Here is a 16,948-nt window from a genome sequence, read left to right as displayed (position 1 = left end):
TTAGAGTGGGATTGGGTTGTACAACTATATATCACATCAAAATGCATGATATGGACACCTCTTTGCTTTATTAAAAACAGACCTAAAAGCCATTAAAAGTATGTTTTAAATCATATAGAAGTTAGGTAATGGGTTCTATTTTTTACTATTTTTTTCCTTTCAAAGTACTTTCTGAGTGGATTATAGAACACTGTGTTTAATTTTCCAGGAAACAAGCATGATCGCTATCCAGTTTTCCTAAAACTGGTTATTTCCCTGAACTTATTGGCATGGACTTTCCATAGGTTGGTCCACAACTTTAGCAAATGTTCCTCTTTGTTCAGCTTAGAGATGTTTCCCTCTGCCTTGCCCCACCAAACCCACCCTCACCAGAAAACAAACTTTCCTCCACATCTTGAAATGTGCTTCTTATCCAGATGTTAGATATAGTGTGTGTGTGTGCACAACAAGTGTATCATTAATTTCACTGTAGAGATTCTAGCAGTGGGTTTATTGTTGCATGAAATTATTGCTTTACCTTTGGGGTTTTGGGGCCCTGAGTAGTGTTCAGGATTTTGAAAGCATTTATGGGTAAATACTGAATGTGAGTCTGACTTTTGCACAGGTAACATCTGAGAATCTTAGGCATGCCTGAGAGGGCAGAGTGGCCCATGTTTCCTGCTCAGAGGGTCGGGAGCACCTGGGCACATAGCTCAGCCACTGATATCTGCCTGCCTTATTCACTGGCACCTCTGTTGGTGGCTTCGAAAATGCCTCAGAAAGCTGAGATAGCTGGCAGGTGGTGGCTTATGGCCCTGCTGCAACTTTTAGCTCAGCTTAATCGTATTTGAAATTGAGAATTAGCCAAGAGCTGTGGAAGTGCTGAGGCTGCTCTGTTGCAGATTTTGGTGCCAAAGCTCTAGTGACTGGGAATCTGAAAACAGGCCTGTGAAATCTTACCATCTCCTGCATCTGTTTAGATACAATCTAGGGCATTTTTGCAATCCTTTATTTGGAATGTCTTTTGTGGTCACATATTTTTAATCCTTTCAGCTGTTATAAATTTATAAACTGTTATGTTCTAAGGAGTCAGGGGAAGAAGGGACATAGGCAACACGTTTGAGGCTCTAAAGCATCTTTGTATTCTCTAGGGCTGCAGCATTATGTCAGATGTTCATGACTGTTCTGGCTCTGAAATGAGTTATAGATTATGAATATGGCTGCCTGCCCCTTCTACCTGTGCCTTAGTGGGTGCATTTATCATGAGGCGTGTAAGGAGAAGGGTCCCAGGGCTCAGGCAGGAGCCTAGAAATGTTCCAAGCTGTGTTACTACAGGGAGGTAAGAAGGTTGGGGGAAGACAGTGTAGTCCTGTTGGCCCTCCGGGAGGTTTTATACACCCTGCTTACGAAGGACCTAGAGAGAAGCTAGAGGCTGCCCTTGGATTACTATACATTTGATCCATTTAAAAGCCCTGACAAGGAATTAGCCGAGGCTTTCTAATGGGAAAGATTTGTGTGGTAACTGGCAATGTGCACAGAGTATTCACCTAAATGTGTATACACTGTGGATATGCACCAGGAGGATACAGAGGCATCGGTGCATGCTGTCGTGAAGTCAAGGTTTCAGGTGTCTCTTGCTGGCTGGGAGGATGAGTAGGCAGGGCATGTGTTGGATTGCCCGCTAGAGGATGCAGTGAGAGGGGATATGCCAACACAGTCAGGCCTGGAGCCACCCAGGTAGCTGTTGAATGAAGGAGTGAGAGAGGATGATATAGACAGTGAAGGAAGAGAAGGACTGAGATCTTAGTGGGGGGAAATAGGAAGGGTGCAGGTAGGATGGATGGCACTGGTCGGCAGCTGGATGCTGGGTCAGAGCCTGTTGGGCAGCCAGAGGGTTTTCCGAAGACAAGTGGCCCAACTTGACTTCTGTCCCCTGCACCTTGGTCCCACTGAAGATGTCCCCAGTCCTAAGAAGCCTTTACCCAGGCACTGTGACTCCCTCTAGGCTCTCATTTGCCCTCAAGTCACTGTATATTTTCTTGTCCTGGAAGATAATAATCTGACTAAGATCAACAGTACTTCATGTTGGGCTTAACCCATAAACCAAATGAGGTTAATTTTAGATTTTCCTCAATGTAATAACAGGAGGGGTTTTTAAAAGGCAAAAACGTATACTATATACTTGCTTCTAAGATTTCTTGAGAATTAGCAAAATTATTTTGTGCTAGTTATTTTTGTAATCTAACTTGTATGAATGTTTGAATAGATCTTTAATTTTTTTTTTTTTTTTTTTTTTTTTTTTTTGAGACAGAGTTTTGCTCTATCACCCAGGCTGGAGTGTAGTGGCACGATCCTGGCTCACTGCAACCTCTGCCTCCCGGGTTTAAGCAATTCTCCTGCCTTAGCCTCCCAAGTAGCTGGGATTACAGAGACCCGCCTCCATGCCCAGCTAATTTTTTGTGTGTTTTAGTAGAAATGGGGTTTCACCATGTTGGCCAGGCTGGTCTGGAACTCCTGACCTCAAATGATCCACCCGCCCTAGCCTCCCAAAGTCTTGTGATTACAGACATGAGCCACCGCACCTGGCTTTTTAACGCTTTATAACAAATACTTACATGATATGAGTCTTACTGATTTGGTCAGAGGTAAACGTAACTTATTTTTAGAATTAAAAAAATACACCTATAAAATGCAGTATGATATATAATGTTTATATAAGTCTACACATATTCGAAGCTTAGGAATATGATTGTACTATTACTACTGAGCCAACTTTTAGTGTTCTGGGTGCTGTACAGAATTGTACACATAGAATCTGCCCATTTAATTAATAAGTTTGGCATTCCAAACAGCGGAAAGCTCCCCAGAGCTGCAGAGAAGAATCTAGCAGCATGCCACCTGCTTGTGGTGTAAGTACTGAAGCTTTGCTGTGTGCCACATGATTGTCAGATTTCTTCATCAAACAATTTATGGTGAATTCTGTCTCTTTCCAAGAATAATGGAGAATTCTGGCAACTCAGTCAACATAACTTTAAGAAAAAGAAGCACTTGGTTTTTACCACTTTTCAATGGATACTGCCAGAAAAATAAACTGGGGCAAACAATACCAAAATGACGTTTAGGTAAATTTTGTTGAAAACCTGAACTGAATTGCTTAGTGATTTATAAATTATAGTCACTTAGGTATGAAATTTAAAGTCACCTTTGAAGATCCTAAACTTCAGTTTAATATTACAGCAACAAGCTCAACCAAACTGGAAGATCTGAGTTATTTAGACGGGCAGAGAAATGCTCCTCTACGGACGTCAATTAGATTACCGTGGCACAATACGGCCGGAGGTAGGGCACAGGAAGTTAAAGGTATTTATCCTCACATCCACTGCAATAATGGTTATGATGAACTCAATCAGTGACTTTGAAAGTCTGTGATAACCAGCATTGAAGCCAACTGTGTTTATAACATGATGGAAAGTGTGTGTGTTTGTGCTAAAAGCATATCTGTGAGGTGGGCTAAGAGGTCATCCTCAACGGTTTGGGGCTTCTTCCTTAAAATATGTGATTAACTTGCTTCTGGAATTGAAAAAATAATTCTGCAGTAAGTTATTTTGAAGTGAGGGGTAGTTTAACACTCAGTAGGTGCTTATTATTAACAAAGTATAAGCTTTGTTTCAATTCTTGGACTAGGCTGGGCACGGTGGCTCATGCCTGTAATCCCAGCACTTTGAGAGGCCAAGGCGGGTGGATCACCTGAGGTCTGGAGTTCAAGACCAGCCTGGCCAACATGTTGAAACCTCGTCTCTATTAAAAATATAAAAATTAGCTGGGCATGGTGGCAGGTGCCTGTAATCACAGCTACTTGGGAGGCTGAGGTAGGAGAATCACTTGAACCCAAGAGGTGGAGGTTGCAGTGAGCTGAGATCATGCCATTGCACTCCAGCCTGTGCAACAAGAGTGAAACTGTTTCAAAAAAAAAAAAAAAAAAAGAAAAAGAAAAAGACAAAATCCCTTGGACTGTATTGGCGATGTTCTCTGTCTGCCTGTAACACAGTTGTGTGAGGTATACAGCAGCCTCACCGTACGGGCAAAGTGTCATCACACCTGGATGAGAGCAGAGCCCTATTTCTAGGGAAAACATGTTTCTGTTTTATTCATATAGCAGGGAAGAAGCACGACTTAAATGCAGTTCCAGATAAACCCATGAGACATGATTTGGCCCCTTACATGGCTTTCTGTAATCCTCTTTGTCCTTGAGTCCTGAGAATAACTCAAAGCCATGACCAGACTAGAAAGTAATTTCAATAGGAGACTCTGTAGTGTCCTGTTGGTCCAACAGGGTATGATAATTGAGGTATTACAGAAGTATTAACAGAACCAGATTGGAAATGCTTACAGACAGATCCTAGTGGGGGTAAAGCTAAGGATTTAATGTAACACATAAGCAATGATATTTGAGTTTCTTAGTTTATAAAATTATGACATTTTTCTAAAATAATGTTTCTTTTTTTCTTTTGAAGCACGATTTGCTCCCTACAAGCCACAAGACATTTTGTTGAAACCCTTGTTGTTTGAAGTACCAAGCATTACAACAGACTCTGTGTTTGTGGGACGGGATTGGCTCTTTCACCAGATAGAAGAAAACCTGAGGAACACAGAACTGGCAGAAAACAGAGGCGCGGTGGTGGTTGGCAATGTGGGGTTTGGGAAGACAGCAATCATTTCCAAGTTGGTGGCCCTGAGCTGCCACGGAAGCCGCATGAGGCAGATTGCTTCCAACAGCCCGAGTTCATCACCTAAAAGTATGTGTGTGTTTAATTACATGTGTAGTTTATTAACATAAGATAGATGGAGGAAATTACTGTTCACTTAGACATAAAATACCAATTTTCTTCAAGTTGTTGCAGCTACTATATAGGTTTGCAATCGTGTGAAGTAAACTATTTGAATACGTCCCTCTGTCATGATGTGTATTCAGCTATAAGCTGGGGCGAGGCCAGTGTTCCCTGATGTCCTCCTGAACTGTAACCCCTTCTTCCTTTAGATACAGGCAGAGTTGGGCCAGTGAGGCCTGATCAAGTGCTCTGGACAGTTTGGGGCCCTGAGAGCAAGGAGTTGGGCTCCTGGCAGAACAAGCTCAGATGGAGTCTAATGTGGAGTTCTTTTGGCACATTAGAACCTGTTTGGCACAGCCTTCGTCTTCTGTATTGGATTTTCCAAAATTATAAAGACATAGGACAGAGTAGCCAAATGTTTGACTATTTACTGTTTATTTCATATGCAATAAACTCACTCTAAACATGGTGAACAAGTGAATCATGCGAGATTTTTAAGACCCAAAAGAATTTAATAGGTCAGGCACAGTGGCTCATATCTGTAATACCAACACTTTGGAAGGCCGAGGTGGGAGGATTGCTTGAGCCCAGGAGTTTGAGAGCAGCCTGGGCAACATAGGGAGACCTCGTCTCTACAAAAAACTAGCCAGTCATAGTGGTGCACGCCTTTTGTACCAGCTACTCAGGAGGCTGAGGTGGGAGGATCGCTTGAGCCCAGTAAATCGAGACTGCAGTGAGCTGGGATTGTGTAGCCTGGACAACACAGTGAGAGCCTGTATCAAAAAAAATTTTTAAATGCCAGGGACGGTGGCTCATGCCTGTAATCCCAGCACTTTGGGAGGCTGAGGTGGCTGGATCACCTAAGGTCAGGAGATCAAGACCAGCCCGACCAATGTGGTAAAACCCTATCTCTACTAAAAATACAAAAGTTATCTGGGCGTGGTGGTGGGCGCCTGTAATCCCAGCTATTCGGGAGGCTGAGGCAGGAGAATCACTTGAACCCGAGAGGTTGAAGTTGCAGTGAGCCAAGATGGTGCCACTGTACTCCAGCCTGGGCACCAGAGCAAGACTCCGTCTAAAAAAAAAAATTTAATAGAGGAAGCTGGAAACAGTAGATGGCTGTTCTCCAGGGAGGCGAACCTGTGCTGTCATGTGGACCTCTGAATTTTGGAGCATGTTCACTCCTTACTTATTAAGATATGCCCTGGGGCGAATCAAGAAATATAGTCAACACCCCACCCTGCTCCTACTATGATGTACATAATGAAATGGGTCTTTCTCTGCAGCTTCTGACCCCACTCAGGATCTTCCTTTCACCCCGCTGCTTTCACCGAGTTCTTCCACAAGTGCTTCCAGCACAGCTAAAACACCTCTTGGGTCTGTCAGTGCTGAAAACCAGAGACCAAGAGAGGATGCAGTGAAATATCTTGCTTCTAAGGTAAGCTCTCTTGTTTTATGGGAGCCTTCCAGATAGAGAGATTTGCTAGTTTGGTCTCTGAGAAGTAAATTGGAAAGGGGAGCTTAAAACAGAGACAACTGCTTAATGATGAAGTATAGCTTTTGATGAAATAGTGATTAAGTTATCCAAGTAAAAGTATGAATGACAGTATCTGTCTTAAGACATTGGCAGTGGACTTGATCCATGTTAAACAATGGGTTGAGAGTTCCTCAAGGCAGCAGAAGGTAGCATGTGCACTCGCCACAAATCCATGCTTACCTCCATGTGCTCTTCTTAATTTGGTATGTGAGCAGGAAATTGGGAGCTTCTGACTTGACCCAGACCTCTTCCCCTGCACTCTACTGCCTGAGACCTTTGGTTCCCTCGGCTTTGTGACTGAGGTTTCTCGTGAACTTGTAATACAGTCTTCCTTGGCTGGCTTTCCCTTCTTAAATTCATGATCATCAAGATCTTTCTGAAGTTTTTCTTCTGCTCAGCACCCATCACTGGCTCACCAGCCGCACTCCTGCATTAAAGCAGTTACTTCCCTTGCTTCTAGTGGGCTGCTTAAGTTTCCCTGGCCAGTGGTGGTGTGAGTCAGTGGAGCTGGAGAGCTGCTGGAGCCAGCAGCCATGGGGACACATTGTGAGGAGACCCTGCGGGGAGGTTGGTGAGAGCAGCTGAATAGAATCCTGTTCTGCACCAGATCCCTGTCCCTTCTCCTTCCTGGATGATGACTGCTCTTGGGACCGTCAGCCCTGATGCTTCTGACCACTGGTTCAGAACAGTCCTCTGGTCATGGGTGGGTAATTTGAGATGAGTGATGTAGTGCAGGCTTCAAAGCCATCCCTGCTTACAGTGATTTTCAAACTCCATTGACTGTGACCCACATAAGAGAGACATCTAACACTAGTGATCACTCACACATAATCGCCCACATAACTAAAGCATTTTAGAACTATATTTATTCTTATATTCTATAATATACTCTAGTATTCCTGAGTTTATTTTTAAAAAATTATGGCTCTAAATTGATTTCATGCCTGTAATCCCAGCACTTTGGGAAGCTGAGGCGTACAGATCACTCCAGTGGTCAGGAGTTCGAGACCAGCCTGGCCAACATATTGAAACCTCGTCTCTAATAAAATACAAAAATTAGCTGGGCGTGGTGCCAGGCACCTGTAATCCCAGCTACTAGGGAAGCTGAGGCAGGAGAATCGCTTGAACCCAGGAGACGAAGGTTGCAGTGAGCCAAGATTGTGCAGCTGCACTCCAACCCAAGCAACAGAGCAAGACTTCATCTCAAAAAAATAAAAAATAAAAGTAAATAACTAAATAAATAGATTTCATGACCCACTGTTGGGTCATGGAAAAAAAAGCAAAGCTGCTTTTGTGAAACGCCGTGCAAGACTGTGGTACTGGACATCTCATGATGGTTTGCACAAGCTTACAGGATGCTCACGTGTATCCCTGCTAATTTCTGTCCAGGTGAGAGTTGGAGAGCAGCCAGCTTTCCTCTGAGTGTTGACGATAAATTTAATCTAAACCAAAAGTCTCATGGCAGCTCCAGGTTGGCCAGAGGAAAGCTGTTGCACATTTACTTTTGCCACTTGTCTTTTAAAGAGTCTGCAGACCTGGGATCTAATCCCACATCCTTGACTATCTGTGTCAGGTTGGCAAGGCATCTAACCTCAGTGTCTGGTGCCCTCAGTGATGAACTGTGGCTAGTGGTTCTTGTCCTTCCTGCAGGGTCTTGCCGCGTCCAGTGGGACAGCAGCAAGGCAGATACTTCCAAAAAACATGTATCTCTTGGCACAAGTGTTTTGCTCTTCTTTGCCTTCCTTACCTTGTACTTGTGTTTCTCCTATCATCCTTCTTTGGAAAAGTATTGGATTTTTCTTCTATCTACTGCATGCCTCCCATTCCCAACACTTCTGTGTCTGGCCGTTTCCTGGCGTCCCTCTCACAAGCAGCCTGCTGATGCTGCAGGTCCCTTGGAACAGAACGATTCCTTTTCCTCTCAGTACCCAGGCAGCTCCCTCTCTCCTCCAACTTGTCTCTCCACATGATGGGCAGAGAATTGGTGATTTCGGGTTTCATTCTTCAGACAGCGTCCCTATTGAACTTCTCCACAGTGTCCCTTGATGCAGTGCGGGTGTGGGGAGGGGCCAACGTCTTGACCCTCTGGACCAGGAGAAGGAGCTGCTGTGACTCTGCAGCCCCGGTCTCACAGCCTCTGGCTTTATCATCTGCCTTTTGGGATCAGCAAAAGGGTTTCCTAAAGAGGTGCTGCTGCTCTTGAGAACAGAAGCCTAGTGAAGATGGCACTTTTTGATGTTGAGAATATTAGGATGGCTTGGAGCTGCTCTAAGCCAGGGTAAATTTTACATTTTATGAATGCTGTTTGCTTATATTCAATACAAAGTAACGTGCTGATTTTTATGCTAATCAAGATGGATTTTGTGGATGCAGTTAAAGGTTCGCAAACCACACAAGGGAAGGAAGGAATAAATGGAACAATTATGCTAACAAATGACCCAGTCTTGGGCAATAGATGCTATGTATCTTGTTATCAGCAGACGAGCAGAGTTGTGTTCCTGTTTGAGATCGCAGAAGGAGCTGTGTGAAGAGGGTGAGGTGACGCTGACAGTTCTGCTTCCCCCTAGGTGGTGGCCTACCACTACTGCCAGGCTGACAACACATACACTTGCCTGGTGCCCGAGTTTGTGCACAGCATCGCAGCTTTGCTCTGCCGGTCCCATCAGCTGGCCGCCTACAGAGACCTTCTGATAAAGGAGCCCCAACTACAGAGCATGCTGAGTCTCCGATCCTGTGTGCAGGACCCGGTGGCAGCTTTCAAGAGGGGAGTGCTGGAACCACTCACAAACCTGAGAAATGGTACCTCATAGCAGCTACCTACAGCCCCTCTCAGTAGTGGTACAGCATACACAGGTGGTCCCCAGAAGGCAGGTGGTCAGCGGGGCCCTGGGGTAGAAGTGAGCTGGAGCAGGGAGAGAATGTGGAAGCGTCAGTGCCCATCCGCTCCTCTTTCTCAGAACCAGCCCCATGAGGTCCCTCCTACACCACCCCTGTGGTATAGTGTTAAAAGGAGCACCCTGATAAGAATGAATGTGATGACTGAGCGGTTCCAAAGTAGTTTGTAACTGTGGGCTATTTAGATGACTTGCACCACAGAAGACTGTTGCGTATTTTGCACTCCTAAGTATCTGAGGGAATAAGTGGATTATTTGGAGGAATTTTCCAGAATATATATTTGTCAGGGCCTCTGCTCAGTTGAATTGAAACCTTAAAGTGACTTCTAAAGGTTTCCATTTTAATTTTTTGTCCCCAACAAGGTATCAGTGACCTGATGGTCCCTTCAGTTTCCCATCTTCTCTCCCCTCACCTCCTCACCTTTTGAGCTTGTTTATCTGCCCACATGGCCCCTCTGCTGGAAGGTGCTAGAGGGATAGAAAACAGATATGTCATCATTTCTTCTCTATTTCCTGGGCAGAAAATCAGCACTAATAAATAGAAAACCAGATTCTGGCTCGCGGAGAAGAGCCCTGTTGGAGGAGTCAGTAGTGTGGAGCTCTCACACTGTGTGGTTGTGTGGCTTGGGCCGGGCACTTTGCCCTGGGTTGGGGGCAGCGAGGATGTCAGTTTCCCTTCCCTGGAATCCACTAAGGAGCTCTCATGGGGGACCTAGTGACCTTTCTGTATTGGAAGTCTGTTATGTGTTCATTATCTTTGTGTAGCTCACCCCAGTGACAATGGTTTATGAAGAGCTAACTGTATTATATACATGAGTGAGATTCTGCTAACGTATGTCATGCAATATGTTTGTTTTGTGAGAATTGGTTTTCTTTTGGCTCTGTGCTCCAGTTTTCACTATAAATTTAATAGAAAATATGCTTCTGTGAAAACTGTTTCTTGTGCCATATGTAAACCTTTTTAGTTTCTAACATTAAACTGGGCACTAAAATACACTGGGTGTTGCTGTCTTAGAGAAATGTATAATTTCTTAATTTGAAAAAATTATTTTATCCTGTAGAGCAGAAAATTCCTGAAGAAGAATACATTATTTTGATAGATGGCTTAAATGAAGCTGAGTTTCATAAACCTGATTATGGAGATACGCTTTCTTCATTTATTACCAAAATTATTTCTAAATTTCCTGCCTGGTTGAAGTTGATTGTGACTGTAAGAGCAAATTTTCAGGTAACAAAGAATTCTCAAATCTTTCTCCAAGTCCCTATATTCCAATTTTACAGTGATAAATATTAATAACATAAAACTGTTGTAAACCATTCAGCTGCTTGAATTAGAAATTATGTTAAGAATTTGAAAAATTAGTCCAGAGAGCCCCACATGGGTGAAACTCTGACCTTTTTAGCTCAAGGCATATTTATTAAGATGTCAGGTAAGTTTCCTGTTGGCATCGAATTGCACATTTTCAAATGGTGGCATCTAGCCCTGGTTACCGTCATGGAGTGTGTGGGGCCAAGAGGCCTGCCAGAGTTTAAACCTACTCCTGCTGGTAGTTATTTGCATGGGTTTGCTGTGGGGCTTTGTGTTTTTTTGAAGGGAAAAATGAAGGTGAAAGATTTTTTTTTTTTTTTTGGAGATAGAGTCTTGCTCTGTCGCCTAGGATGGAGTACAGTGGCATGATCTTGGCTCACTGCAGCATCTGCCTCCCGGGTTCAAGTGATTATCCTGCCTCAGCCTCCCGAGTAGCTGGAATTACAGGCAGCCACCACCACGCCTGGCTAATTTTTGTATTTTTAGTAGAGATGGATTTTCACCATGTTGGCCAGGCTGGTCTCCAACTCCTGACATCAGGTGATCCACCGCCTCAGCCTCCCAAAGTGCTGGGATTACAGGCGCGAGCCACTGTGCCCAGCTGAAGGTGAAAGATTTTTAAGGCCTATTCTCAGAAGTCTATTTTTTCGTAAAACTTAAACATGAGGTAACATTTGCAGCAAGCGGTAGGGTGATATTTTTTCCCCTCCGTCTTCCTTCTCTCTTGAATCCTGAAATTGTATCTTAACCATTGACTCCTTCTATACCTATCGTGTTTCAGTAAAGACTTTTAGACATTAGGTTTTGATTTTTGCCCTTTTATGATATTTATTTAAAAACAGCATTTGGAATTTTTTCATTATAAAAACTGAAATTATACCTCAGTTGAACTTGATGAGTGTGTTTTGGACATTCAATTTGTATATTTTTCAGTCTTTTTTTTACACAGTAAGCACAATTTCGCAATCAGTAGAGCATGGGAACCAGGAACCTTACGTTCCTCTTCTCAGCTGTGTAAGTTTTCAGAGCTTCAGATAGCATCCATGTAAAATGGGAGTGATTGTATTCTGCCCTCTTTATCTATATTGTTATATTAAATGAGCACATGCATTTAAATACTTCAGAAACAACAGTGGGAAGTCTTTTTAAAAAGGCAAAACTCTTTGCTGTTAGGCGTCAGATGTGCTTAATCTTTGGAATGGGGAAGAGATGGGAAGGGCACACGGGGCTTCTGGGAGCTGAGTATGTTTTGTTTCTGGGTGCTGGTTACACAGGTATACTTAGCGAAAATTAGTGACACTGTGCAATTGTGATTTGTGCACAAATCATATGTTCATATGTTAGACTTCAATTTAAAAGTTTGCTTTAAGAAAGCAATTAATAAAATAACATGCTGCACCAAAGTAGGCAGCTTTGTTAAGATGTGCTATCGTTGAGAGACAGCCCAGGGACCGTCTCAGATTTCCTGGTTGGGTTACATAGCCCCAGTGTTTGATGCATAAAGAAGGATGCCTTTTATCTTGGCGTCTGGCCATGTTCTTAGATGTACAGTGTTGGTTGGTGTTTGTCCTTGTTATATAAGCAGTTGCACAGTGTAAGGATTATGAGTATCAAGTCACCTGCAGAGTCTCACTGCCCTTACTGGCCCTGGCCTCGTTGCCGCTGTCTACACAGGGCTCTTACTCTGCTCGCTAGGCTCAGGGTCCTCAGATGAGGGCCTTGGGAGAGCATTTACTGATTCCATCTCCCATTAGGATTTCTTTCACATAAGCTTTTTATCTTCACCTTATCCTATTACACGTTTTAATACAAAACAATGAGTCTCTGTAATCCATGAAAATCCTCCTTGAAAGAAAACTAGTGAATCTGGTTTAAAATGCTGCTAAAATAAGAAAGGAATCTCTGTAGAGTGACACTGTGGGTTTTTGTTTTTTTCCCCCAGGAAATAATAAGTGCACTGCCGTTTGTCAAGCTTTCCTTAGATGACTTCCCAGACAACAAAGACATCCACAGCGACCTGCACGCCTATGTCCAGCACAGGGTGCACAGCAGCCAGGACATCCTCAGCAACATCTCCCTGAACGGCAAGGCTGATGCCACGCTCATTGGAAAAGTGAGCAGCCACCTGGTGCTGCGGAGCCTGGGCTCTTACCTGTACCTCAAGCTCACCCTGGACCTCTTCCAGAGGGGCCACTTGGTCATCAAGAGCGCCAGCTACAAGGTGGTGCCTGTGTCTCTTTCTGAGCTCTATTTGCTGCAGTGCAACATGAAGTTCATGACCCAGTCCGCCTTTGAGAGGGCACTTCCGATTCTCAACGTGGCCCTCGCATCCCTCCACCCCATGACAGACGAGCAGATCTTTCAGGCTATTAATGCCGGCCACATCCAGGGGGAGCAGGGATGGGAAGACTTTCAGCAGAGGATGGACGCCCTCTCCTGCTTCCTCATTAAGAGGCGAGACAAAACCCGCATGTTCTGCCACCCATCCTTCAGGGAGTGGCTTGTTTGGAGAGCAGACGGGGAAAACACAGCCTTCCTGTGTGAGCCCAGGTATGACAGGCGCTTTCTGTCAGCTCTTTGCAGGGAATCTCGTGTGCACTTGGGGAAAGGATTTAAATGTGATGCACGTGTCTCAATGGAAAGGCAATCCAGAACGACTAATTCAGTGTTACTGCTTTGTTTTCTTATTTTTCCTCCTTTTTGGCAGAAGGATGGGCAATGGGGAATTCTCTATACAGAAGCTGCCTTGTAATTGCTAGTACTCCCTTATGGATGGTACATGTGGATAAAAGGGAAACTGGGTGGTGCCTATGTGGTCCTTCCTTGCTGTCCATTCTCTCATGGAGCCCCGTCCCCTCCCCCACCCAGCTTCTGCAGGGTCATGCATGGGAACATGTGAGATCAGCTCCCAGGAACAGGGGGCTTCTCTAAAGGGTGTTCCCTGTGTGTCTGCTAACTGTCATGGGTCCTCAGCACCTCCACTCCCCCACTACTCCTTGAACATGGAGTGATTTGTCCCAGGGATCAGGTGTATCTGTGAGCCCAGAGGAAGCACCATGATCCAATCTAGCCTCCTTGCTCCATACCCCTCACCCTTCGTCAGTGAGCTCTGTGTGGCTGACTGGACCAGGCTGGGTTGCAGTTCTCCTTGCTGCCTGGGCCACTGTTATCACAGTGGGATGGGGAAGGAAGCCTGTCTGCTGTGTGGCCTCGTAATAGCGTGAGAGGTCAGAAAGTTTGAGGGTGCAGATGCTTTCAGATATATGTATGGCAAGCCCCCAACTTCCACTTGGCCCTGGCTTTGGCCTGTGTCTCTGCTGTCTTGAGTGGCTTCTGCTCTCTGTGAGCCAGAATTGCCCCCTGCTCTAGTAACAGAGCTGGCAGGCTGCTCAGCTGACCCCTTAGGCATTTGACCAGATGCTGGGATCCAGAATGAAGAGGCGAACAAGCATTGGTGAGCCCTGCGAGCCTCACAGCCACTTTCCTCCCTGTGAATATTGACTGAACATCCATCTGATAGGCCTGGCTGCTGTTCATGTTGGGGTTCTTATTATTTTCTTCAGTAACGCTGGTTGAAGGTTTGTTATCTTTTGAACCTGGTTTGGGGCAATAAACTAACATCCATATGGTCTGGCTAAATGTTTCCTTATTTAGCCAGACCATAATAGCTAGGTGAAACGTGTGCTATGACATTTCTAGCCAAGTCAGATTACTTTATAGGGAAAGTCCAGTCATTTTCTAGGAAGACTGGCTATAGTTGGGTTTGTAGAGACATAAAAACAAATTGAAAGACTCCATCAGGACTGTAGGTTGTTACTGGGTTGGAGGCTAAAGTGGCTGGACTGTAGTCTTCATTAAGCTTCACTTCATTTTGGGTATTGGTGGGCCTTGACGTCACGTAGCCTAGGCCAGAGCTAGGGTGGGTGCCTATAGGCTCCTGAATGCCACTGTGTTCTTAAAAGCAGGTGTGGGGACATCCCCTGAGGCAGGACCCTGGACTAGGTGGAGGCATGAGAGGCACCAAGGGTACAGAATTTAAGGAAGCACCCACTCCTAGGGTGGTGCAAGTTGTTGGCGTTTTCCCAAGACCCCTGTAGTATTTGAGTTTCATTCAATTGAGAGGATATAGAACAATGTTGGAAGGAAACTACTGGATTCAGTTCAGCAACAGTTTTTGTTATATGCAGTTATGTGCGGAGTACTGTGGCAGACACAGGAATTCCTGGAACGAGGACCCTGCTCTCAGGGCTTCCTACACAGGGCAGGGGAGGCAGGAAGTGACATGCGAGAGGGAGGCACACTTCTTGTGGACCTCACAAGACGCAGAAGCTTCCAGTGGCAGTAGAGGGGCCTGGGGAGGTGATTTTAAAAAATGGTGATGGTGGGTTGGGCCTCGAAAAATGGTAGCATTTCTTCCCCCACTCCCAATTGATGTATTTTTGCCGTAATTATAAAGGGAGAAAATTTCAACCCCCAGACAAGAACAGTTCACTTTTTATTTCTGCCGCATTTTAAATAATATACCAACCATCTTTTTCTCTTGGAATTCTTGTCTGGGTTTTTACTCGTCACAGGCATTTTACCAAGCTGTTAGAAGCCTTAGAAAAGTGTCATTTTCATTTTCCATGGTTGTGCAAACCTCCTAGGAGGCAAATTATCATGTACTTCACTATACCCTTGTTGGATTTTTAAGTTGTTTCTAAATTACTTACAAACAGAACAACCTGTCATGTCTTGGTGCCTTACAGATCTGGATTCAAATCCTCCATTGATTGTATATTTTTCTGTGCATTAAATATATTTTAATTCTCCATGCCTGCCTTCCTTAGCTATAAAAAATGAGTGTCTTCTCACTGAGTGTTGGTAGCTATTAAATAAGATCTTAAGGCGATGTACTACTTCCTGTCTCTTCTTTCTTCCCTCTTATTTTTGGTTATGCCCTAGGTTAGCATTCCAGAAATAGAATTAAGAAGTTAAAGAATAGTTTGAGTCTGGCCGGGTGTGGTGGCTTACGTGTGTAATCCTAGCACTTTGGGAGGCAGAGATGGGTGGATCACCTGAGATCAGGACCAGCCTGGCCAACACGGTGAACCCCGTCTCTTTAAAAAAAAAAAAAAAAAAAAAAAAAAAAAAAAAAAGAGCCGAGTCTGGTGGCAGGCACCTGTAATCCCAATTGCTTGGGAGACTGAGGCAGGAGAATCGCTTGAACCCAGCAGGCGAAGGTTGCAGTGAGCCAAGGAGCGCGCCATTGTACCCCAGCTTGGGCAACAAGAACGAAACTCTGTCTCAAAAAAAAAAAGATAGTTTGAGTTTTCATTCATATCCACCTAGACTTAAACATATTTACATTTTGCAATATTTGCTACATGTTTCCTTTTTTTGTTGATGTTAAATTGTAAGCATGATATTTTACTTTAAATAACTGAATATTCATCTTAAGAGATATTTTCATACTTAACCATGCTATTACTGCACCTAAAATATTAATGCAAATTCTTATTAATCTTAAACATTTAGCCATGCTCAAATTTCTATTTTTTAGTATGTTCACATCAGAATCCGAAAAGTCCATAAAATACATTCGATTGTCTCTTTTAATCTATAGTTTCTCTTCTCATCTTTTTTTCTTTTTCCTCACAATTTATTTGTTTAAAAAGAGCAACTGGGTAGTTCGTCCTGTATAGTTTCCTATAGTCTGAATTTTGTGTCCTCATGTTGTTTTTTCATGTGTTCCTCTCACCCCTATTTCCTATAAATTGGTAGTGAAGTTTAGAGCTTGTTCAGAGTCTATGTTTTTAAACAAAGACACTTAGTAGGTGGTGGTGAGTACCTCTCTCAGGAGGTGCATGACATCCTCGTGTCTCTGTAGGCACTAGAAGCCACTGATTACCGTTTCTAAGATCCATCAGCTTTTTTTTTGGTTGCACAGGCAGTCTCATCTAGAACAGCCCCCTATTAGCTCTGTTCTCTGTTAACTCGAGAAGTGAATAGGTTGTTAGTAGGTATGTAGAACAAGGCTGTTGAAGACAGGAGGAGCTGTTGAAGACTTTGCATCAGAATGAGGAGGCCACATTCTGCAACAGCAAATCTAGGTTGACTTGACCTTTTTTCATGGAACAGAGGAGAGGAAAGAGCTAACAGAAGGAGTGTGCAGGGCACAGAGTGTGTGGGGCCTACTGTACCAGTCAGGAGTGGGGTCTTGGGGGGGACTGGGGATAGAGACAGGCCTTGCTGACATGAGGTAGCTGTTGTGGCTTGGCCTTATGGGCAGAGTAGAGGAAGAGGAGTCAGAAACTAGGTGTGGCTTTGCTCTGGAGAAGGGTAAGAAAGGCAGGCGGTATGCAGCAGGTTTCGCAGGGACAGGGCTGGTTTTAGTTGTCAGCAGTTGAGATTGCAAGAT

At 44.2% G+C, this 16,948-nt stretch overlaps 1 protein-coding gene across 10 annotated transcripts in view; it reads left to right on the top strand.

Moving 5' to 3' along the window:
* The window catches only part of TANC1 (tetratricopeptide repeat, ankyrin repeat and coiled-coil containing 1), a 265,598-nt gene that overhangs the window by 197,953 nt on the left and 50,697 nt on the right, over positions 1–16,948 (top strand). For 9 of the 10 annotated variants that reach the window (XM_050751850.1, XM_050751849.1, XM_050751845.1 and 6 more), the window contains 6 exons: positions 3,217–3,339; positions 4,494–4,775; positions 6,095–6,246; positions 8,913–9,144; positions 10,301–10,467; positions 12,491–13,098. In XM_050751850.1, coding sequence (XP_050607807.1) covers positions 3,217–3,339; positions 4,494–4,775; positions 6,095–6,246; positions 8,913–9,144; positions 10,301–10,467; positions 12,491–13,098 — 1,564 coding nt within the window. The remainder of the gene's footprint in view (positions 1–3,216; positions 3,340–4,493; positions 4,776–6,094; positions 6,247–8,912; positions 9,145–10,300; positions 10,468–12,490; positions 13,099–16,948) is intronic. The other variant, XM_050751844.1, reaches the window with a different exon arrangement.

Source organism: Macaca thibetana, chromosome 12 (assembly GCF_024542745.1).
Source record: "Macaca thibetana thibetana isolate TM-01 chromosome 12, ASM2454274v1, whole genome shotgun sequence".
NCBI lineage: Eukaryota > Metazoa > Chordata > Mammalia > Primates > Cercopithecidae > Macaca > Macaca thibetana.
This window is presented reverse-complemented; position numbering and strand designations above follow the sequence as displayed.